Genomic DNA, 24704 nt, shown 5'->3' with positions numbered 1-24704 from the left:
CCTGGCCTCCACCCACCAGATGCCAGGAGCACCCCCACCTCCCACCCACTCAGCTGTAACAACCAACAATGTCTCCAAACATTGTCAGATGGCCCTGGGGACAAAATCACCCCCAGTGACAACCACCAGATTAGAGTAAGGGATGGCTCCGAGAGGAAACTGGTGCCTCATTCTCAATAATACTGATCAAAACACACTGCAGGTCCAGGCGCGGTGGCTCATGCTTGTAATCCCAGCACTTTGGGAGGCCGAGGCAGACAGATCACCTGAGGTCAGGAGCTTGACACCAGCCTGGCCAACGTGGCAAAACCCCGTCTCTACTAAAAATACAAAAATTAGCCAGGTGTGATGGTGGATGCCTATAATCCCAGCTATTCGGGAGGCTGAGGCAGGAGAATCGCTTGAACCCAGGAGGCAGGGGTTGCAGTGAGCTGAGATTGCACCACTGCACTCCAGCTTAGGCAACAGAGCCAGACTCCGTCTCAGAAAAAAAAAAAAGATCAAAACACATCGCAGACCAAAAAGCAGAAACGCACACGTGCAGAGGGGCGCAGTTGCCTGCCCAGGGCACACAGCCACTGAGTGGTGGGACAGGGCCCTCTGAACTCCTATGACGCACCACCTCCATGCCGGCCTGCCGGCCAAAGGAACCCTTCAACCTCTGTGGTCGGGACAGGCATTTCTGCTTTGCAAGACAAGGGGAAGGGCCTCCCACAGTGCCTCTCCCACTGTGAGCTGCACTCAACCTATGTGGATGTTCCCACTCACTGCACCCACCCACCACCACGTGTGCTGCAGGGAGAGAGCAGAAGCTCTGTAAGTCACATCCATCACCCCAACACCTGGCGCAGAGCCTGTGGGAAAGCAGGTGCGGCGTCCAGATATGTGCGAGAGGCAGACAGCGTCTTACCGGTGTCCTGGCGGAACTGGGTCCAGCTGGGGAGGTCAATAATGTAAGGGGCCAGCGAGGGGTCTGCCTGGCCCAAGGGGATGCTGTGGGCCATGCTCCCAAGCCCAAAACGTTGGCCCTTCTGCTGGACAAACTGCTGCTCGATGAAGCTGCAGACGGTGGCACTGTAGGGGTGCCAGGTGCCCAGCCCGTCCTGCCATTCCCACATGGCCACAGCCACGGGGCTGGTGTACACCTGCACCAGGGAAGGGCTTGGGGCCATGGCCATCTTCCCAAGGAGTCCCGCTGCTTTCCCAAACAGCTTCAGACCCCTCTGGCCTGGAGTCCTGGGATCATTGCCCAGCACCTCCGGCAGATCTGTGAACAGGACAGACATGAGCAGTTACCAATGCACATCAGTAGCCCTGCAGAATCAGCCTCAGCGCAGGGGAAACACGTGATGCTTTTCCACAGCTGATTTTTTTTTTTTTTTTTTTTTTGGTTACAAGGTCTCACTCTCTCACCCAGGCTAGAGTGCAGCAGTGTGATCTTAGCTCACAGCAGCCTCAAACTCCTGGTCTCAAGCAATCCTCACAACTCAGCCTCCAGAGCAGCTGGGACAATAGGCATTCACCACCACACCCAGCTGATTTTTTTACTTTTTGTAGAGATGATGTCTGTGTTGCCCAGGCTGGTCTCAAACTCCTAGCCTCAAGGGATAGACTCGCCTCAGCCTTCCCAAGTGCTGGGATCACAGGTGTGAGCCACCGCACCTGGTCTCACGCTTGCTTTTCTTCCCCTAACACCTTAAGGGCATCATGAATCAAGAACCTGATCCTGTCTCTTTGCTGTGGCAGCCAGGAAGAATTCAAAGTCAATCCCGCAGCCTACGTACCGCCGCACAGGCCCATGAAGAAAGAGAGCATAAATTCCGGGTGCTAGTCACCAGCCTAGCTTCTTTCTTGCTACTGATAATTCCCCTCTGACCCAACTGCTTAGTGTGTTTCATCATGCATGTATTTTTTTTTCTTTGAGATGGAGTTTCACTCTTGTCACCCAGGCGTGTGATCTCGGCTCACTGCAACCTCCACCTCCCGGGTAGGTTCAACTGATTCTCCTGCCTCAGCCTCCCGAGTAGCTAGGACTACAGGCATGCACCACTGCGCCCAGCTAATTTTTTGTATTTTTAGTAGAGACGGGGTTTCACCATGTTGGCCAGGCTGGTCTCAAACTCCTGACCTCAGGTGATCCACCCACCTCAGCCTCCCTATTAGCACCCACCATCCTGAAGATGAGAACCCAACATTTCTTGGAAAGGAGCAGGGTTTGGGACACCCAGGGAGCAGGGGCAGAGCTGGGAACTGCAGCACAGGTTCTAGCTCCTCATGTCTCCCAGGTGCCCTAAAGCATCGCTAACCAAAAAGGAAGCCCTAGATGGGCACCGAATCACCCCTCTCTGGCCTCTCCAAGGCTCTCTGCACCCACTCCCCCACCTGGCCCCTGCTGACCGGCCACCAGGCCCAGGGAGCTCTTCCCCACATCCCGAGCTCCACCTCCCGAGACCTTCTCCTTGCAGTCACTCCAGCCCACCCTCTTCCCTTGCGAACACTCCACGTCCTCCAGGCCCAGCTTGCATCGCTCAGGATGACCCATCACACGCCCTCTGCACCCTCCACAGCACCGACCAGAACCCTAGTAACCGCGTCCACGTGTGGCTGTGACCACAGTCCTTCTGCTCCTCCCCAGGTGGCAGCAACCCCAAGCCTGCTTCATTCACAGCTGCATCACCGGGACCCAGCAGGGGCATGCCACGTGGTGAGTGTTCTAGAATGTTCTACACACCGCTTCAGAATGACAGAGTGAATGTGGACAATGATTCCGCTCAGCACCTGGAGCTGTCTGAATAAGAAGAGGCCTGCAAATGCCCCACCTGATGGCTGCCCCCCAGGGCACCGGCTGTTGGAGTGCCGGTCCAGGGTCCAACATTTAGTAACCAACATCAAATGTACTTGTCTCTCCTAAGCTGCACAGACTGCCAAGGTGACATTTCTCCCACTTACGGACAGGAAACCAAGGCTGAAAGAGGTCAAGGGGACTGGGTGTGGTGGCTCACACCTGTAATGCCAGTGTTTAGGGAGGCTGCGACAGGAGGGTGGTTTGAGCACAGGAGTTTGAGGCCAGCCTGGGCAACACAGTGAGATCCCATCTCTGCAGAAAATTTAAAAGTTAGCCAGGTGCGGAGGTGCATGCCAATAATCCCAGCTACTCAAGAGGCTGAGGCAGGAGGATGGCTTGAGCCCAGGAGTTAGAGGCTGCAGTGAGCTATAATCCCAAGGCACTCCAGCCTCGGTGACAAGAGGTCCCACCTCTACAAAAAAAAAAAAAAAAAAAAATCAGAGCTGATGCAGTGTGTGTGCACACTGATGCCAGAGCCCAGGCCTGCTTCTTTCCAGGTGCTGCTCCACATCTGTCTCCCTTCCAGGGAAGGTGGTCTTACCCTTCTCACTGAAACCTTGCTGGGGTAGTACAGTCTGGGACCACACCAGAAGCCAGGGTCCCCATCTTATCACAAGCCACGCGACTATGAGGACGTCACTGTAACTACCTGGGTCTCAGTTTCCTCACTGGCAAAATGGGGATAAAATATGATATGTATGCTTGGGAATCACCAGATTGTATCAGTGGGGGCCCTACTGGCCAGGGTCCTTCATGGGCGTGTTGTCACAATGAGGGTGTATAGTGCTTGAGAGACAAGGGTCGTTCTCTCCTTTTCCTTTCCCCCTCTTTAAGCAGGGCCTGTAAGTGAAGCCCAAGGTGAAGCTCAGACTGAGCCCTCCTAGCTAAGAAAATGGGCCTTAGAGCCAGACCCGACCTGGGTTTGTTCTCTGTGCTGCCTCTTAGTCGTGTATGTGTGACCTTGGTTGAATAACTCAAGGTCACACATACACTACTTAATAAAAGGTGACATTTATTTATTTATTTATTTAGAGTCCGAGTCTCACTCTGTCACCCAGGCTAGAGTGCAGTGGCCGCAATCACCACTCACTGCAGCCCCATGCCCTCCTGGGCTAAAGCCATCCACCTGCCTCCACCTCCCGAGCAGCTGGGACTACAGGCATGTGCCACCATACTCAACTGATCTCTTAATTTTTTGTAGAGACAGGGGTCTCCCTCTGTCACCCAGCTGAGACTACAGGCACGCGCCACCATGCCTGGCTATTGTATCATCTTGATGGAAGTATCTAAGCTCTCCAAGCTTGCTTTCTTTGGGAAAATGCAGTTATCAACATGTATCCTAAGTGTTTTTCATGAGGATAACACAGACGGGTGTGTATAAGGTGCCCACACAGCACTAGGCATACAGCAGAGAGTCAACCCATCTTGGCCTCCCTGCCTCTCCTGGCCCCTCAACCCTACCACTTGCCCACCCTTTCAGTCTCAAGGAGGAACGGCCACAAGGGCAGCCCTGAGTACACAGCATGAGAACATAGGTGAGTCAGGCCTGCAACAACTCCGAACACAGGAATTGGCAGCTCTGTGGGTGCCAGGCCTGCCACGGAGCTGCCAATTCCTCCGACAAAAGCCCACAACCCGCCCCGAAGATCAGACCTGGAGTGCCCTCGGGCGGGCGGGCGGGCGGGCGGAATGGTTCAGCTCAGTGTCTTCAATTAGAAGTTTCTGTAACCACAATGAGGTACAAATCAGAGGACTGCCTTCCAAGCCAATTACTCCTGGGTGTCACGCATCTCTCGGGCAGCCACGGCCGCCTCCATCATCGGCACACGGGGTATGTCCCAACATGTCCTCATGGCTCGATGAACCAACTCTCACAACTCTGCAAAACAGCCTGGGAAATACAGGCGAGGACTTCAGCTAAAACTTTCCACGAAGGCACGCAGCCTCCCCAATGGAGGGCGCGCCATGGCCCAGGCCCTAGGAGGGTACTGGAGACTCCAGAGGATGACAAGGCACACAAGCCCCTCCATGACCAGCCACTGTTCCTACTCACACCAAGCCCGCCACCTTTGATACCTACATCTAATTCTAGAAAGTTCCAGAACATTCCAAGCCACTTACCACCTTCTAGCAATTGATCCTCCCTCTATACCAGCCCCCAAGCAAACACGCCCATCCTTCCAGACCCAACCATGGTATCCCCTTCTCCTGGGCCCCCTGACCCACAGCTTGCCAGAGAGGGCTGGCTCCACCTACCCTTGTGTGCACGGCGCAGGGCACTTACGCAAACACAACTGCACTCCCTGGTTTCAGTGGCCTTCTCCCCACCAAAACAGAAACTCCCTGAGGGCAGAGCTGGGGCTGCAGCTCTTCAGGTGCCCAATATCCCAGAGGCTCTGAAACACCAAAAGAGGGGTGAGCCTTCTGCTCCGGGGGCACAGGCACCTTTGAGTCACTGCCCAGAAACGCCCACTGCGTTCCCCTTGAACCCAGCAATTATGCACAATACAGTGGCGTGTCGGTGCACCAGTCTCTGCAGCAGCCTCGGCTTAACCATCACTTAGCTGCAGCTTAAAAACCTAATTTGTTCCAGCTCCTAATGATGCGGGTTCTTCATTATGAAAATTATTAGTATTATAATTGGCCATGGGAAAAAGCCTCAATTTGGAGGCAGCCTAAACACTTTACAATAAAGGAATTCTTGCACCAATTATGGAACATTCTAATGATGGAATACAAATCAGTCTTAAAAAATGAAAGAAAGGGCCAGGCGCGGTGGCTCATGCTTGTAATCCCAGCACTTTGGGAGGCCAAGGCGGGCGGATCGCTTGAGTCCAGAAATACAAGACCAGCATGGGCAACACAGCAAAAGCCTGTCTTTACAAAAACTAGAAAAATTAGGCATTTGTGGTGGTGCGTGCCTGTAGTATCAGCTACTCAGGAGGCTGAGGTGGGAGGATTGCTTGAGCCCTGGAGGTTGAGGCAGCAGTGAACCATGACTGCACCACTGCACTCCAGCCTGGGTGACAGACAGAGACCCTGTCTCATAAAAATAAATTAATTAAAAATTAAAAGTCTGGAAAGAACAACACTAAAATGTCACTGGAATCAAAGAATTATGGGATGTTTTTTCTTTTTTTTATTTTTGAGAAGGAGTCTTGCTCTGTCGCCAGGCAGGAGTGCAGCAGTGCAATTTTGGCTCACTGCAACCTCTGCCTCCCGGGTTCAAGCAGTTCTCCTGCTGCAGCCTCCCAAGTAGTTGGGATTACAGGCACGCACCACTACGCCTGGCTAATTTTTGTATTTTCAGTAGAGATGTGGTTTTGCCACATTGGCCAGGTTGGTCTCAAACTCCTGACCTCAAGTGATCCACCTGCCTCAGCCTCCCAAAGTGCTGGGATTACAGGTGTGAGCCACTGCACCTGGGCTATTCTTTCTTTACCTCTTTCTGTACTTGCAAATGTTCTAAAATAGTCGTATAACTTTTTAATGATCAAAGGGTTTTTTTTGTTTTTGTTTTTGTTTTTGAGACAGTTTCATTCTTGTTGCCCAGGCTGGAATGCAATGGCGTGATCTCAGCTCACTGCAACCTCCGCCTCCCAGGTTCAAGTGATTCTTCTGCCTCAGCCTTCCAAGTAGCTGGGATTACAGGCACCCACCACCAAGCCCGGCTAATTTTTTTTTTTGTATTTAGTAGAGACGGGGCTTCACCATGTTGGCCAGGCTGGTCTCGAACTCCTGACCTCAGGTGATCCACCTGCCTTGGCCTTCCAAAGTGCTGGGATTACAGGCGTGAGCCACTGCACCTGGCCAAAGTTTTTTTTTCTTCTTTTTTTAGTATTAACAACTTTGACCAGGAAAAACAAACCCTGCTTTTCCTTTACAGTCTCTCGTCAGGTCTTCGCCGCAAATCTCTGTCCAGAGGATCGTGGCTGAGGCACCACGGAATGCTGCTGTTCTACTGGAGATGCAATTTCATCCAAAAGAAAAAGGGAAAAGTATCCAAAAGTCTTTCTAGTCTCCAGGCATTTAGAAAAGCTTTAGAACAAGATCTGCACTGGCACAAGAATTTGAGTGGAAATCACCCTGCCCAGCGGTGAGCCCCGGGGCCGGTGAGCCACACACTTGGATCTCACTGCAGTTGTGGCCTCTGGGAAGGCGGCTTTGAATGCAGATTTTAAACAGGTACTCAACTCAGACTGAGCCACGGCTACTTTCAACTTAACAATATGTGAGAAACCCATCTGATCACTGCAGACCTGCTGAAATCTGTTACAACTAATCCTTCAATCCTCACCAGAATGCTGGCTGTCCTGCCTCTGCGGTCGCGAGAGAAGATGAAAGCTACTGGGTGGCCACAGGGCAGTTATGTCCCCTTCTCTAGATTCTGTGATTCTGGCAGTTAGAATGGGTTTCCAGACTTTTACAAGCAGAAACCCTTATACATGTGATTATATGCTGTCCGTCAACACGTAAAACAGGCCAAGCGTGGTGGCTCACACCTGTAATCTCAGCGTTTTGGGAGGCCAAGGTGGGAGGACCACTTGAGGCCAGGCGTTTGAGACCAGTCTGGGCAACATAGCAAGACCCTCTTAAAAAAAAAAAAAAAAAAAGAAAGAAAGAAAGAAAAGAAAAAGAAAAAGAAAAAAAAAAGTAGGCCAGGCACGGATCACCTGAGGTCGGGAGTTCGAGACCAGCCTGACCAACATGGAGAAACCCCATCTCTACTAAAAATACAAAATTTGCCGGGCGTGGTGGCACATGCCTGTAATCTCAGCTACTAGGGAGGCTGAGGCAGGAGAATTGCTTGAACCCGGGAGGTGGAGGTTGCAGTGAGCCGAGATTGCGCCATTGCACTCCAGCCTGGGCAATAAGAGTGAAACTCAGTCTCAAAAAAAAAAAAAAAAAAGTTAAACACAGAAATGTGGGACGTTGTTTTTGACACAGAGGTGGCCTCCATTCCTATTTTTCTTCAAGAGAACCATGAAGCTCCTTTGCAAAATAGATGAGTTCTTTTCTTTGAGACAGAGTTTCCTTCCATCACACAGGCTGGAGTGCAGTGGTGCGATCTTGGCTTACTGCAACCTCCGCCTCCCAGGCTCAAGTGATTCTCATGCCTCAGCCTCCTGAGTAGCTGGAACTACAAGTGTGCACCACACCACACCTGGCTAATTTTTGTATTTTTAGTAGAAATGGGGTTTCACTATGTTGGCCAGGGCTGGTCTCAAACTCCTGGCCTCAAGTGATCTGCCCACCTCGGTCTCCTCAAGTGCTAGGATTACAGATGTGAGCCACTGCACCTGACTGCAAAATGGGAGAGTTCTGAGAAGTGTGGACTGGAAACCAGTGAGAGGAGGTAACTTCTAGAACCTCTTCCCAGCTCTGATTCCACTAACATGGTCTAAACTTTCCAAACTCAACCCACATCACCGTTAAAGTCCTTATTTTCTAAGCTGTTTCTCTTTCGGGCACTTTCCAGGAGGCCTGGGCCTGAAACTCCACACCCCACCAGCTGACACAGTGTGCGTGACCTGGAACTAGAAATGACCTTCTCACAGGGCAGATGGCCACCCACGGGGGATGCCTTGTTAGAAAGCCTCTCCAAAGACCTGGGAGAGTCAAATCCTGACACAAACATATCAAAGAAATGGTCTACTTTACTAGAAATTTTGTTTAAAACATACAAGTTAAAATCAGCGGCTGAGCATGGTGGCTCACACCTATAATCTTAGCTACTCGGGAGGTGGAGGGAAGAGGATCGCTTGAGGCCAGGAGGTCAAGACCAGCCTGGGCAACACAGAGAGACCCCCATCTCTATTTATTAAAAAAAAGGGAAAAGAAAACAATTTGGTAATATATATATCAAGAGGTTTAAAAATGTTCACTTCCTTTGATCCAATAATTAAGACTCTAACTTCAGAAAATTATAGAAAAATTTTGACGTGAAGCTATTCACTACAGCACTGTCTCTATTACATAAAACAGAAGCATAGGGCAAACTCCATAGAAGTCAATAAAATGTTAACAGCTGTCTTTGAGTGGAGAAACGATAGAAGACCTTTTTTTTTTCTTTTTTTTTAAACTTGCTTCTTTTCTTCTTCATATATAGGAGACGTTTTGTTTGACTTCCTTATATATCTGAACTTTTCACATTTTCTAAAGTGAGAAAGTATTACTTCTATTATCAGAAAAAAACTCTCCTGGCCAGGTGCAGTGGCTCATGCCTGTAATCCCCAGCACTTTGGAAGGCTGAGGGGGGCGGATCATCTGAGGTCAGGAGTATGAGACCAGCCTGGCCAACATGGTGAAATCCCGTCTCTACTAAAAATACAAAAATTAGCTGGGCATGGTGGCATGCACCTGTAATCCCAGCTACCTGGGAGGCTGAGGCAGGAGAATCCCCTGAACCCAGGAGGCGGAGGTTGCAGTGAGCCAAGAACTGCACCATTGCACTCCAGCCTGGGCAACATGAGCCTCAAAAAACAAAACAAAAAACAAACCTCCCTTAAAATGCCAAACACTTTTAAAAGGTCATAAATATAAACCAAACCACCACCACCGCTGTGTCTTACCATTATTACTTTAAATGGCTGCTGCTATCCCAGTGTAGTTTCACTAATATCAGGCCCTGTCAACTTACCATGGCACCTCCCTGACAACAGACACATCCCGCCATCCCCGAGCTCCACAAAAATGGAAGAACAAACCATCCATGTTCCTATGACAGTAGTCCTGTGAGCACGGCGAGATGGGGCTTTGCTTGAAAAGGGATCACTCAGGCCAGTGCCTCCCACATCTTACTGGAAGATGGCACGAAACTAGCATGTGATTTGTCTCTTGCACAGTGGGTGGCCGGAAGGGAAGTGACAACTCTTCTGGCTGGGGCCTCCAGGGATAGGTCAGAGCAGAACCTTCCAAAGGGCACCCATGGTGCCGGCCCCAGTAACCTACAATTCCCTTGTGGTCAACCAGCTTCTCCAGAACCAAGAACCCACTGGCTCCTGGGTGGCCAAGAGCAATCTGACCACCTGCAGCCAGTCAGAAGGTGGAGCCCTGGTTTACCCGCCTACCCAGAGGGCAAAGTAGGGGAGTAGTGGGGGCAGCAGTGGATGTGTAATGGTAACAGTAATAGCAGGCCTGGTGCAGTGGCTCACACCTTGTGATCCCAGCACTTTGACTGGCTAAGGCAGAAGGACTGCTTTGAGCCCAGGGGTTCAAAGTTGCAGTGAGCTATGATCGTGCCACTACACTCCAACCTGGGCAACAGAGCGAGACCCTGTCTCTTTAAAAAAAAAAAAAATAACAGCCAAGCAGGAACCCGCATCCAGGAACACAGCCCTTTGCTCCTCCCTCAGAATGAATGGAAACCAGGCTGGGCGCGGTGGCTCACACCGGTAATCCCAGCACTTTGGGAGGCCAAGGCGGGCGGATCACGAGGTCAGGAGATCGAGACCATCGTGGCTAACATGGTGAAACCCTGTCTCTACTAAAAATACAAAAAATTAGCCAGGCGCGGTGGCGGGTGCCTGTAGTCCCGGCTACTAGGGAGGCTGAGGCAGGAGAATGGCGTGAACCCAGGAAGTGGAGTTTGCAGTGAGCCAAGATCGCGCCACTGCACTCCAGCCTGGGCGACAGAGCAAGACTCTGTCTCAAAAAAAAAAAAAAAAAGAACGAATGGAAACCAGACATCAGATGTTTATGCCCAAGAAAAGCAGGATTTCGTTCAGCACTACTCCCAGATCGTTAGGGTGCTGACTGAGGATGAGATGGGGCACCCAGCGACAGGAGATGCTACTGCCCGGCTCAAGGAGGTCCTGGAGTACAATGCCATTGGAGGCAAGTATCACCGAGGTTTGATGGTGCTAGTAGCGTTCCGGGAGCTGGTGGAGCCGAGGAAACAGGATGCTGATAGTCTCCAGTGGGCACTGACTGTGGGCTGGTATGCGGAACTGCTGCAAGCTTTCTTCCTGGTGGCAGATGACATTATGGATTCATCCCTTACCTGCCAGGGACAGATCTCCTGGTATCAGAAGCTGGGCATGGGTTTGGATGCCATCAATGATGCTATCCTTCTGGAAGCATGTATCTACTGCCTGCCGAAGCTGTATTGCCGGGAGCAGCCCTATTACCTGAACCTGATGGAGCTCTTCCAGCAGAATTCTTATCAGACTGAGATAGGGCAGACCCTCGACCTCATCACAACCCCCCAGGGCAATATGGATCTTCACAGATGCACAGAAAAAAGGCACAAATCTGTTGTCAAGTACAAGACAGCTTTCTACTCCTTCTACCTTCCTGTAGCTGTAGCCATGTACATGTCAAGAATGGATGACAAGAAGGAGCACACCAGTGCCAAGAAGATCCTGCTGGAGATTCAAGAGTTCTTTCAGATTCAGGACGATTACCTTGACTTCTTTGGGGACCCCAGTGTGACTGGCAGAGTTGGCAATGACTTCCAGGACAACAAATGCAGCTGGCTGGTGGTTCAGTGTCTGCTACAGGCCACTCCAGAACAGTACCAGATCCTGAAGGAGAATTACAGGCAGAAGGAGGCCGAGAAGGTGGCCCGGGTGAAGGCACTATACGAGGAGCTGGATCTGCCAGCCGTGTTCTTGCAGTATGAGAAAGACAGTTACAGCCACGTTATGGGTCTCATCGAATAGTACGCAGAGCCCCTGCCCCCAGCCATCTTTCTGGGGCTTGTGCACAAAATCTACAAGTGGAAAAAGTGACCTAGAGACTGCAAGGGCGGGGAGAGAAGGCTCTCAATAAGTAAATTATTGTATAAAATAAATAAATAAATGAATAACAGCAATGGCTACCAGGTAAAGGTTTACCAGGCACCAGGCACCGTGCTAAGCCCCTCCACCTGACTAGTAATTCTCGTTGGTCCTCACAACTGGGGAAGCGGGATATTTCCATACCACAACTGAGAAAAGTGAGTCACCAGAAGACATGCAGCTTGCCCAAGGATATCCAGGGACTGAGAAAACCCAAATCTGTTTCCAGAGTTCCTGCCTTTCCCACCAAGACAGACTGACGACGGACAAACTGGCCTGTAGATGTGTTCTGCTTGGGTTACTAAGGTTTGGCTTTTAAAAACTGAGCTGATGTTTAAAAATTGGAATATTTGGCCGGGCTCAGTGGCTCACACCTGTAATCCCAGCACTTTGGGAGGCCGAGGCAGGCAGATCATGAGGTCAGGAGATCGAGACCATCCTGGCTAATGCAGTGAAACCCCATCTCTACTAAAAATACAAAAAATTAGCCAAGTGTGGTGGCGGGCGCCTGTAGTCCCAGTTACTCGGGAGGCTGAGGCAGGAGAATTGCTTGAACCTAAGAGGTAGAGGTTGCAGTGAGCCAAGATTATGCCACTGCACTCCAGCTTGGGCGACAGAGTGAGAATCTGTCTCAAAAAAAAAAAAAGGAATATTCACAGTAAAAAAAAAAAAAAAAAAATCTAGATTTCAAGCTTCCCTTGAAAATCAGAAAAGATGGCAATATTTGCAGGCTGGACCTAGATCCATGATCTACCTAGCAACACCAGCTAAACTGCAATGGTGGCTGGAACATCCTCTCTGGGTGGCCACAGCTACCACGACTCCCTATGGCTAGGGCCAGCATGCTTTTCCTGTAAAGGACAGAAAAAGTCTTTGCAGTGACTCTGCCACTAGACCACAAGAACAGCCATAAACAATGTGTAAACAGGAGGGGTTGCATACCAATATAACTTTATGAACAAAATCAGGCAGTGGGGCTGAATGCGGTGGCTCACGCCTGTAATCCCAGCACTTTGGGAGGCTGAGGTGGGTGCATCATTTGAGGCCAGGAGTTTGAGACCAGCCTGGCCAACACAGTGAAACCCCGTATCTACCAAAAAAATACAAAGATGAGCCAGGCGTAGTGGCATGCACCTGTAGTCCCAGCTACTTGGGAGGCTGGGGCAGGAGAATCACTTGAACCCAGGAGGTGGAGGCTGCAGTGAGCCGAGACTGTGCCACTGTACTCCAGCCTGGGCAACAGAGTTAGACCCTGCCTCAAAAAAAAAAAAAAAAAAAAAAAATGCTGGGCGTGGTGGCTCACGCCTATAATCCCAGCACTTTGGGAGGCCAAGCGGGGGTGGATCACCTGAGGTCAGGAGTTCCAGACCAGCCTGGCCAACATGGTGAAACCTTGTCTCTACTAAAAATACAAAAATTAGCCAGGCATGGTGGCTGGTGCCTGTAATCCCAGCTACTCAGGAGGCTGAGGCAGGAGAATTTCTTGAACCTGGGAGGCGGAGGCTACAGTGAGCTGAGATCGTGCCATTGCACTCCAGCCTGGCAACAGAGTGAGACTCCATCTCAAAAAAAAAAAAAAAAAAAAAAAATGGCAGTGGGCCAGATTTGGCTGAGGGTCCATCGTTTGCAGACCTCTGCCCTGTGGCCTCCCTCACATCTATTACTGTACTTTCACACTCCTACAGTTGAGCAATACTTCTCTGAACTCATGTCTCTATCAAAAAGTGAGAGAGTGCTCTGCCTCTGGCTAGCTTTGCCAACAACACGCCCTGCCCTCTGCAGACATGTCAGCCTTTGCCCAACACCTAAGGGTGAAATACAGCATCCAACAGCACAGCAGGCAGCATGCCAACAGCACCCGCCCCTGGGAAGCCCCAGGTGCTCCCCAGAGCCACACCGGGCGTTGATAACATTCTCTGCATCCGGGAATCAGGCCTTGGCCTCCCTCTCCCCTCCTCCCCTCCTCTCTCCATTCCCCCCGGATCCTCAGGATCTGTTCCCATGGCTTCAATATTCCCTTGCATACAGATCACCCAAAGCTGTCCTCGGGATGCCCTGCCCGAGCCCCCCAAACCGTCAGCTCCCGCCATCTGGACCTCCTGGCAGTGCCCAGGGCAGGTCAGGATGTTTCATGCCCTTCGTCCCCCACTGAGAATGCCCATCGCACTTGTCCACTTACTCATCTCTTAATTCCTAGCTCAAGACTCTGCCCTGTGAGATCTTTCCTAAGTTCGCTCCCGCTCCACAGGCAGAAGTGGCCACTTCTAACAATCAATGCCCACATGACGTCTGAGTGCCATTATCTGTCTCCTCCACTGGAGAATGCATACGCTCCTTAAAGGCAAGGGTTATGTTCAGGAAAAGACTTCAAACCAGACCCAGAAAACTGAGTACTAGGGAAAAAATACATTTCGCTATGTTAAAATGAAGAATGGCTGATCAACAGAAGACACCTTAAAGAAAGAGGAATAATAGGTTAAAAGCTGGGAGAAGATATTTGCAATAGACACGAAGGATTAAAATCAGCAATATATAAAGAGCCCTATAGATCAACAAAAAATAAAGCACCAAGAACCCTAATGAAAAACTGGCAAAAGACATGAATATTTCACAGGAAACACATATGCCAATAAACATAAGAGGAGATATTCAGCAGCAGGGCTCAGGGACCTAGAAACCAAGTTCCCAAAGATTCCATTTTCTACCCATTCACTTGGCCAACAGCAAATGTTGGTAAGACTGTGGAGCTGCAAGACACAGGACACTGCTGGTAAAGTGGATACTGGTATAAGCACTTCATTCAGGAAATGGTCTAGCAATAGCTACGAAAGATGAACACTGCCGAGCACGGTGGCTCATGTCTATAATCCCAGCACTTTGGGAGGCCAAGGCGGGTGAATTGCTTGAGCCCAGGAGTTCAAGACCAGCCTGGGCAACACAGTGAAGCTGCCTCTGCACAAACTTTAAAAATTAGCTAAGCATGGTAGCCTGTGCCTGTAGTCCCAGCTATTCAGGAGGCTGAAGGGGATGGATCCATTGAACCCAGGAATTTGGGGCGGCAGTGATCCGTGATCATGCCACTGCACTCCAGCTGCCTGGGTTACAAGGTGAGACACTGTCTCTAAAAAAAGAAAGAAATAGGCCAGGCGCGGTGCCTCACGCCTGTAATCCCAGCACTTTGGGAGGCCGAGGCGGGTGGATCACCTGAGGTCAGGAGTTTGAGACCAGTCTGACTAACATGGAGAAACTCCGTCTCTAATAAAATACAAAATTAGCCGGGCATGGTGGCGCACGCCTGTAATCCTAGCTACTCCGGAGTCTGAGGCAGGAGAATCGCTTGAACCCGGGAGGCGGAGGTTGCAGTGAGCCGAGATCGTGCCATTGCACTCCAGCCTAGGCAATAAGAGTGAAACTCTGCCTCAAAGAAAAAAAAAAAAGAGACAGAGAAACAAAGAAATACACATGTAAGATAAAACTAAGAAAAAAATGAAAGAAAGGAGATAATGATTACCTCAGGGTAAGAACAGAAAACAAGTTCAAATGAAATGATTAGATGTTCTAAGGGGACCTGATAAAGTAGAAAACTTTTTAAAGTTTTTTAAAATTAAAAAAAAAAGATTAGATATATACTTTTGTTTCATGATCCCAGCTTTTGTTTTGGGTGCCTAGATTTCCAGAGCTTACTACATTTATTAAAAATAACTTACCAAATAAGGAAAAGTAGGTCAGGCATGAACACTGAGGAGTGTGTACTAATCAATCTTGTTCTCAGCTTAGCTGATAAGGCAAACACCAAAGAGACTGCTGAATTCATCTTTGTACTCCAAGTGCCAAACACAAGCCTCGGCGCACAGAATTTCGGGAGGTATTTGGGGAATGAATCAGGGCTCTTCTCTCTAGCCCATGGCCTCATTTCCTGTTGGCCTCTTAATACCTTCAACACGTCTGAGGCCAAACGCATCTTCCTTCCTCATTCTCCTTTTCCCCCTGGATTTCCCCCAGGCAGCCAAGAGGAAAACCTCAGATTCTCAGTCCTCCGCAGCCCGCTCCCCCAGGCCTAGCAGCTGCCTGCCCTGCTCTCTCCTCACCTCTGAAGCCCCCTGCTAACACCTGGCCGGGACCCTTATGCCTCTCACTTTAATAAGTACCCCGTCCCTGCCGGGCGCAGTGGCTCACGCCTGTAATCCCAGCACTTTGGGAGGCCTCGGTGGGTGCATCACCTGAGGTCAGGAGTTCGACACCAGCCTGGCCAACAGAGGGAAACCCCGTCTCTACTAAAAATACAAAAATTAGTCAGGCATGGTGGCAGGTGCTTGTAGTCCTAGCTACTTGGGAAGCTGAGGCAGGAGAATCACTTGAACCCGGGAGGCAGAGGTTGCAGTGAGCCAGGATGGCGCCACTGCACTCCAGCCTGGGTAACAGAGCGAGACTCCATCTCAAAAAAACAAAACAAAACAAAAAAACAAATAAGTGCTCCCTCCCAAACAGCTTCTCCAACTCTGCTTTCTAACCCTCTTGTACATCTCAGATGGGGGGGGGGGGGGGGCAGAAAAGATTAAGCTTCCTGAACTAACGTTCCGATCCTGTCTTTTACACACCTCCCCTGGATCTCTAGAATGAAATTCAAATTCCTTAGGCTGACAGTCAAAGCCGATCACAATACGGCCCTTCCCTCGCTATCAACAATATTTGCCGGTGCCCTTCCCTTCCATCCCCTCATCTATACCTCCCTCTCCACAATTCCCTTCCAGAGTGTAAGTGAGGATCCACTACTCCCATGTGCATCAGCGTGTCTGTCCCCACCCCCATGACTCTGCTCCACCCTGAATCCCACCCACTTGGTCCCCTGTCCTCACCTTACCCAACCTTTTATGGCCCAATTTAAACAGCACTTCCCACGATGCCTGGACGGGCCCAGCAGAAAGCAAACACCCTCTAAATTAGCCAGGCGTGATGGTGTGCACCTGTAAGCCCAGCTACTCGGGAAGCTGAGGCACAAGAACGTCTTGAGCCTGGGAGGCGAAGTTGAGCAGTGAGCTGAGATTGCACCACCGCTCTCCAGCCTGGGTGACAGGGTAAGACCCTGTCTCAAAAAGTAAACAAAACAAAACAACAACAACAAAAAGAATGAAAGAAAACACCCTCTTAGCAAGTTCCTTTTCAGTTCTCTATGTTCACTTTATCTCTTCAACTAGACTATAAGCAACTGAGGGCAAAACCACTCACCTGCCTCTCCCCACGAAGAAGCTGGCATGATGTAAGAAGACCGCCACAAAGCGAATAATCCAGTCTAAACCCATTCCACATGTTCCAGTGTGCTCCTTTAAAATGTCCCTCACGAGGCCAGGCACGGTGGCTCAGGCCTGTAATCCTAGCACTTTGGGAGGCTGAGATGGGAGGATCCCTTGAGGCCAGGAGTTAGAGACCAGCCTGGACAACATAGAGCGGCACTGTCTCTAGATAAAATTATCAGTCGGGTATGGTGGTAGGCACCTCAGCTACCCCAGAGCCCAGGAATTTGAGGCTGTGGTGAACTATGATCACTCCACTGCACTCCAGCCTGGGCAGCAGAAGCAGACCCCAACTCAAAAAAATAATTAATAAAATGACCCTCATGGAAATCTCCTAAAATCCTTCCACTCCCGAGTCTTGGCATGGCCCACATAACCCTCCTCGCTCAGAGCCCTCTGCCTGCTTTTCCAGCCTCCTCTATTACATACTAAGCTACTTACAGTAGCCCAGCTGTGTCCCGGTAGCTTCATGACTTTGCAAACGCTGACTCCTCTCCCAGGCGACTGTGCCCCACTTTCTAAGTCCTACTCCTCCTTCACAACCCCCCTCAACTACCACCTTCCAGGAGCCTTCCTGACCTTCACTCTAACCGTTCCCTTTCTGGATGTGGGTAGGAGAGCCTTGTGATTTCTCCCAGCTCAGTATATATCACACTGACAACACCTTGTCACTGACTCTGCTTTGTCTTTTCCACCAAACAATGCACTCCCAAAAGACAGAGATCTTGTCTGGCACCCAGTAAGGGTTTATGCAACAAAAGAAATGAAAACTGCCAGTTCAAATGCAGAAATCGTGACTTGTGTCTTCTATCCCATAAAGCATGTCTTAAAGTGGAAAGCATCTTCTAAGACTAGTTAGTTAAACAGGAGAAGCAGTGGCAAGACGCCACTGCAATTTATTTGAGACAGGTGGCAATCAACAGTCAACTCCCAGGGCACACGTTTATCCTGCAGACCTCAAAATTCCACCCTCCCCAATCCCCACCTTCTCTGCACCAGATAGAGAAGGCAGCAAGGTCAAGTCCCCATGGCTCTCACCTTTTCTCTCTGGAGAGCTGGCACAAACTGTCCCTTCTGGATGAAGACACCAGCTCCTTAGGAGGAATGACTTGTTTGAGTTCCCATCTTGATACAAACCACAAACAACAAAAACCGGGCAAATCTGAAAGGCTTGCTGACTCAGCGACACAAATTCCAAGGCACCTTTGCCAACTAGGAAGAAGATAATCAGGTTTTAAATTAAGAAACAGCAGTTAGTAAAAACAAAGGTACAGATGTTGGATCCGTGTGCTGTGCCTGGGGACTGAAAATCACCAGATTTATTTTCCAATAGCCTGGGTGGAGCAGGAGGTACAACAGTCTTCCTCCACCCACTTAACAATCAAGGAGATGGTTGAAAAAACCACAAAAAGCAAACAAACAAAAAAACCCTGAGCTCTTTTTAAAATTTATTATTATTATTAGTTTTTGGAGACGGAGTCTTGCTCTGTCACCCAAGCTGGAGTGCAGTAGCGTGATCTCGGCTCACTGCAGCCTCCGCCTCCCAGGTTCAAGCTACTCTCCTGCCTCAGCTTCCCGAGTAGCTGGGATTATAGGCTCGAGTCACCACGCCTGGCTCTGAGCCCTTTTCTTAAAAAAAAAAAAAAGTTCGTTTTTTTAGTTTGTTTGTTTTTTGAGACGGGGTCTCCCTCTGTCACCCATGCTGCAGTGCAGTGGTGTGATCACAGCTCACTGCAGCCTCCAACTCCTGGGCTCAAGCGATCCTCCTGCCTCAGCCTCCCAAGTAGCTGGGACTACAGGCACCCACCAACACGCCCATCTGATTTTTTATAGAGACAGTGATCTCAGGAATCCTCTTCGTTTCCCAGGCTTGTCTCAAATTCCTGGACTCAAATGATCCTTCCACCTCGGCCTCCCAAAGGGCTGGGATTACAGGCATGAGCCACCGTGCCTGGCCTGAGCCCTTTTACAGAAAACTCTAAAAGGACTTCATAAGCCAGTCTGGCAGCTAAGCATCCAGGAAATCAACACACCAGAGAGGGTAAATATTTAAGGTCACAGAGCAACCGAATCAGAGGGTTTGCTATCCGGATGGCTTAAGCCCGGATGGTGGCTACCAGAAAGTCTACCTTCTAGAGCGCTAGAGGAGCTAGGAAGGCATGCAGAAATATTCTGAGTTTCTCAAGGGTCCAGGCGTCTGTACACATGCTATTTATTTCCATCGCTGTTGGCGCTTAGAGAAGTGGAGCCAGCTTGGAGGAGGAGGGCAGCTGGCTGAGACAGTCGCGATGAAAGCGCAGCTCCAGAAAAGGGAACCGAGTTCTAAATCTTTGTCGGCACCCCTTACGCACCCCAAAAAGTGACCCAGGGCCCCAGGAACTCCTGGGAAGACCCCCCACAGGAAAGCAGGGAAGCAGAGTTAGGAAGCAAACTCCTCCAAAGTACAACCCCCAGCCCAGTGAGTCCCTTCACCTGGGGGTAGACCCGAGCAGGACCAACCCCTCGTCAGGGAGCCGGTGGCAATCTCGTCACCGCCTCCTCCGGGTACTTTGGGAAGGGGTGCGCTCCTTCCGAGCGACCCGGAACCGCGCCCCTCCGCCTGCGAGCCCCTCAGCCTTCATCCGAACGCCCCCTTTCGCACCCGGCACCCTGTCCCGTCCAAAGCTGCCGGCGCCTCCCAAGTCCCCCAACTCTCGCCCTCAGGACCTTGATCCCGGAGACCGATCCCCCCGACACCCCCGATCTCCCGGGACCCCCGGGTGTCCCCGCCGCCCCGGCCGTCGGCCCCCCTCACACCCACGCCCGCCCCCTTCCGGTCCCAGCTAGGCTCCGGCTCCCCGCGCCACCCCGCGCCCCTGGGACCGCAGCCCTAGCGACGCGCAGGTGGCCTGCCCGCCCTCTCACCGAGGCTGAGGAGGACAAGAGGACGGGGCTGAGGGCACCACCGCGCTCGGGCTGCAGCTCCGGCTAGGCCTGGGCAGGGGTCTGGCTGTTGCTCCGTCTCTCAGGAGAAGGCAGCCGGAGTGAAACTGCGTCGCAGCTTCCGAGCGAGCCGCTGCGCATGCCCGGGGCATGCGGCCTTCTGGGAAATGTAGTCCCGGTAGGGCCCAGGGGCGGGCAGAAGGCGGGGCTCAGCGGGGAAGGGCTCAACCCAAGGCGCATCTGCTCCGGTCTATGTTTTCTTCCTTCGCCTGCTCTCTCATTAACTTATTCCTTCATTAATTACTGACTTAATTTTAACTAGTTTTTACTAGTACATACATGGTGCCAGTACATACATGTGCTACTGTTTCTCTTTTTTTGTTTTTAAAATTATTCTTTTTTGTACAGATGGGGGTTTTGCAATGCTGCAACGTTGCTCAGGCCGATCTCAAACTCCTGGCCTCAAGCGATCCTCTTGCTTCATTCAGCCTCCCAAAGCACTGGGGTTGCAAGTGTGAGCCATCGAGCACAACCTTTTTAAATTTAAATTTTTGTCTTTTTCTTTTCTTTTTTTCTTTCTTTCTTTCCTATTTATTTTTAATATTTATTTATTTATTTAGCTACTGTGTAGTGGGAGTGCGGGAGGGAATAGGTGAATCAGAAATGGTTTCTTGGCTGGGCGCAGTGGCTCATGCCTGTAATCCCTGCACTTTGAGAGGCAGAGGTGGGCGGATCACCTGAGGTCGGGAGTTCCAGACCAGCCTGGCCATCATGGCGAAACCCCGTCTCTACTAAAAATACCAAAAAAAACTAGCCAGGCGTGGTGGCTCGTGCCTGTAATCCCAGCTACTCGGGAGGCTGAGGCAAGAGAATCGCTTGAACCCGGGAGGCAGAGGCTGTAGTGAGCCAAGATCGCGCCATTGCACTCCAGCCTGGGCGACGGAACAGGAATCCTTCTCAAAAGAAAAAAAAAAAAAAAAAGAAGAAGAAGAAGAAAAAAGAAAAAGAAAAGGTTTCTCGCCGGGAGCGGTGGCTCACGCCTGTAATCCCAGCACTTTGGGAGGCCGAGGCAGCCAGATCACAAGGTCAAGAGATTGAGACCATCCTGGCCAACATGGTGAAACCCCGTCTCTACTAAAAATACAAAAATTAACTGGGTGTGGAGGCCGGTCGCAGTGGCTCACACCTGTAATCCCAGCACTCTGGGAGGCCGAGGCGGGCGGATCACGAGGGCAGGAGATCGAGACCACGGTGAAACCCCGTCTCTCTAAAAATACAAAAAAAAAAAAAAAAAAAAAAATTAGCCGGGCGTAGTGGCGGGCTCCTGTAGTCCCAGCTACTCGGGAGGCTGAGGCAGGAGAATGGCGTGAACCCGGGAGGCGGAGCTTGCAGTGAGCCGAGATTGTGCCACTGCACTCCAGCCTGGGTAACAGAGCGAGACTCTGTCTCAAAAAAAAAAAATAATAATAATAATAATAATAATAATTAACTGGGTGTGGTGGCGCGTGCCTGTAATCCCAGCTACTTGGAAGACTGAGGCAAGAGAATCACTTGAACCCTGGAGGTGGAGGTTGCACTGAGCCAAGATCGTGCCACTGCACTCCAGCCTGGACGACACAGTGGGAATCTGTCTCAAAAAAAAAAAAAAGAAAAGAAAAGAAAGAAAGAAGAAAAGAAAAGGATTTCTTTCCTGGGAAAGCTTTGTATCTAGTTGGAAAGCCCGGCACTTAAACACACAATTACGATATAGTGGGGAAAATGTTTGGAGGACCAAGTACCCCGTTAAAGATACTTACCTGGAATGACATTAACCTAAGGTCATTGATCCTTTATCAGGGATTTTTATTTTCCTTTTTTTTTTTTTTTTTTGAGATGAGTTTTGCTCTTGTTGTCCAGGCTGGAGTGAAATGGCACAATCTCGGCTCACTGCAACCTCTGCCTCCCAGGTTCAAATGATTCTCCTGCCTCACCTCCCGAGTAGCTGGGATTACAGGCATGCACCACCACACTCAGCTAATTTTTGTATATATATATATTTTTGAGACGGAGTCTTGCTCTGTCGCCCAGGCTGGAGTGCAATGGCACAATCTCAGCTCACTGCAAACTCCGCCTCCCAGGTTCCAGCAATTCTTCTTTCTCAGCCTCCCGAGTAACTGGGATTACAGGCGCATGCCACCATGCCCGGCTAATTTTTGTATTTTAGTAGAGACAGGGTTTCACCAAGTTGGCCAGGCTGGTCTTGAACTCCTGACCTCGTGATCTGCCCGCCTCGGTCTCCCAAAGTACTGGGATTACAGACGTGAGCCACCGCATCCGGACTAATTTTTGTATTTTTAGTAGAGACAGAGTTTCACCATGTCAGCCAGGCTGATCTCAAACTCCTGACCTCAGGTAATCTGCCCACTGCAGCCTTCCAAAGTGCTGGGATTACCGGTGAGGGCCACCGCATCCGGCCAGAGTTCCATTTTTAAAATCTGAAAAGACGGACTATTTTTATTTGGGAAAAATAAAGACTTCTGGTTGTGAAAAGAAGTAAAATAGGACAGTATCAAGAGGGAGAGTGGGGGGCATGGACTTCTGTATTTTAGACAGGAGAGAGAAGAGTGTGCTGACTTCTGAAATTGCAGCAGGATGTCTGCCCTCTGGGAACCTGGAAATGAGGGAAACAGGCTTGGCCACTTGCAAAGTGAACTTTAAACTAATATACGTAGCAAAGGGCCAGAGACAAAAGAACTGCCTGGTAGGAGGGGGCTGGTTAAATAACTCCGGAACACCAGGTAGCCCTAGAAGGAATGAGGAAGACTCACAGTGGCCTAGATCTATTGTTAAACCAAAAAGGAACTTTGAGCCAGGCAAGGCGGCTCATGCCTATAATCCCAGCACTTTGGGAGGCGGAGGCAGGTGGATCACCTGAGATCAGGAGTTCAAGACCAGTCTGGCCAACATGGTGAAACCCCGTCTCTACTAAAAATACAAAAATTAGCTGGGTGCAGCGGTGTACACCTGTAATCCACCTACTCGGGAGGCTGAGGCAGGAGAATCGCTTGAATCTGGGAGGCAGAGGGTGTAGTGAGCCAAAATTGCACCATTGCACTAGCCTGGGTGACAGACTGAGACTCGGTCTGAAAAAAAGAAAAAAAAGGAACGTTCAAAATAGAGGGTAGAGAATATGAGAATATGCACCCATTTGTGTTTTTTAAACAATTGCATACAATAAATGGGAAGAAAGTTTCTGGGAAGAGACCCAAGAAGCCCCCAGAAGGTAGGGGGATAAGCTGAAGAATTGTTAAAGATTTTATTTATTTATTTTTTGAGACAGTGTCTCCCAGGCTGGAGTACAGTGGCGTGATCATAGCTCACTGCAGCCTCGACCTCCTGGGTTCAAGTGATCTTCCTGCCTCAGCCTCCTGAGTAGCTGGGACTACAAGCGTGCACCACCATGCCAGGCTGATTTTTGTATTTTTTGTCAAGATAGGGTCTCACCATATTGCCCAAGTTGGTCTCAAACTCCTGGGCTCACGCATTCCTCTTGCCTCAGCCTCCTAAAGTACTGAGATTACAGGCATGAGCCACCACGCCTGACTGAATTTTTAAAGATTTAGAGAGGGCTGTCAGCTGGGCGCAGTGGCTCATGCCTCTAATCCCAGCACTTTGGGAGGCCAAGGTGGGAGGATCACATAAGGTCAGGAGTTTGGCCAACATGGGGAAACCCCATCTCCACTAAAAATACAAAAATTAGCCAGGCGTGGTGGCATGCGCCTGTAATCCCAGCTACTGGGGAGGCTGAGGGAGGAGAATCTCTTGAACCCAGGGGGCAGAGGTTGCAGTGAGCCGAGATCGTGCCATTGCACTCCAGCCTGGGCAACAGAGTGAGACTCTGTCTTTAAAATAAAATAAAATAAAATAGGGCTCTCTCCTCTCTGGCAGTACCCCCACTCCCCACAACATACACAGTAGGGCAGTTTGCCACTTGCGTTCTTGCATAAAGGTCCACAGCCTAAGGGGCAGTGGCAGGAGCAGCGGCAGGAAATATTCCTGGCAGGGGTTCTTTGTCTGAAATTTTCCACCTAGAGATGGTGTCTTTTTTTTTTTTTTTTAAACTCCTCAAAGGCTGGGCTTTGTTCAACACACCCAAGGGGCCACCAGTGCTCTGAAGCAACTGAAAATGAATGACGTGGCCCAAGAAAGAATGTGACTGTTGGCCACAAAATGGGGAGTGGTGTTGAGCAAAGAAATTTAAACTCTAATACCCATAATCCCAGCACCTGGCTAGGTCCAAGTGGGAGGATCGCTTGAGCTCAGAAGTTTAAGACCAGCCTGGGTGACAAGACAAGACCCCATCTCTACAAAAAATAAAAAAATCAGCTGGGTGTGGTGGGACACCCCTGTGGTCCCAGCTACTTGGGAGACTGAGGCAAGAGGATCACTTGAGCCCAGGGGGTCCAGGCTGCAGTGAGCTATGACGACACCACTGCATTCCAGCCTGGGCGACAGGGTGACATCTTGTCTCTTAAAAAAAAAAAGGGCCGGGTGCGGTGTCTCATGCCTGTAATCCTAGCACTTTGGGAGGCCGAGGCGGGCGGATCACAAGGTCAGGAGATCAAGACCATCCTGGCTAACATGGAGAAACCCCGTCTCTACTAAAAATACAAAAATAAAATAAAATAAAATTAGCCGGGCATGGTGGCGGGCGCCTGTAGTCCCAGCTACTTGGGAGGCTGAGGCAGGAGAATGGCGTGAACCCGGGAGGCAGAGCTTGCAGTGAGCCGAGATTGCGCCACTGCACTCCAGCCTGGGCAACAGAGTGAGACTCTGTCTCAAATAAAAAAAAAAAAAAAAAAGGACAACACGTGGGGGTGGGGTATG

At 50.3% G+C, this 24704-nt stretch overlaps 2 protein-coding genes and 1 long non-coding RNA gene across 27 annotated transcripts in view; 2 read left to right on the top strand and 1 right to left on the bottom strand.

Annotated features, from left to right (window-relative positions):
- Positions 1-19980, bottom strand: part of LOC747633 (probable E3 ubiquitin-protein ligase DTX2) — a 147841-nt gene extending 127861 nt beyond the window's left edge. For 16 of the 25 annotated variants that reach the window (XR_008536443.2, XR_010158554.1, XR_010158555.1 and 13 more), the window contains exons 1-3: positions 19821-19979; positions 17955-18128; positions 911-1267 (exon numbers count right to left, since the gene is read on the bottom strand). Coding sequence is in view for 5 of the 25 variants with exons in the window: in XM_063814584.1 (XP_063670654.1) it covers positions 911-1178 (268 nt within the window). In the remaining 20 variants the exon portion in view is untranslated. Of the gene's footprint in view, positions 1-910; positions 1268-17954; positions 18129-19045; positions 19639-19820 lie in introns of those variants that run through there. The other 9 variants (XR_010158560.1, XR_010158557.1, XR_008536448.2 and 6 more) reach the window with 3 other exon arrangements.
- LOC129135521 (uncharacterized) lies at positions 2703-7323 on the top strand. Its single transcript, XR_008536451.2, has 2 exons — positions 2703-2929; positions 6732-7323. It is a non-coding gene; the product is annotated as an uncharacterized LOC129135521 (long non-coding RNA).
- Positions 7448-12878, top strand: LOC129135519 (farnesyl pyrophosphate synthase-like). The gene has a single exon (XM_054655901.2). It carries the CDS (start codon positions 10612-10614, stop codon positions 11506-11508), a length of 897 nt encoding a protein of 298 aa, XP_054511876.1. The 5' UTR covers positions 7448-10611; the 3' UTR covers positions 11509-12878.
- Positions 19981-24704: the final 4724 nt, after the last annotated feature.

This window comes from Pan troglodytes, chromosome 6, assembly GCF_028858775.2.
Source record: "Pan troglodytes isolate AG18354 chromosome 6, NHGRI_mPanTro3-v2.0_pri, whole genome shotgun sequence".
NCBI lineage: Eukaryota > Metazoa > Chordata > Mammalia > Primates > Hominidae > Pan > Pan troglodytes.
The sequence above is the reverse complement of the archived record's forward strand: the minus strand, read 5'-3'. Positions and strand labels throughout refer to the sequence as shown.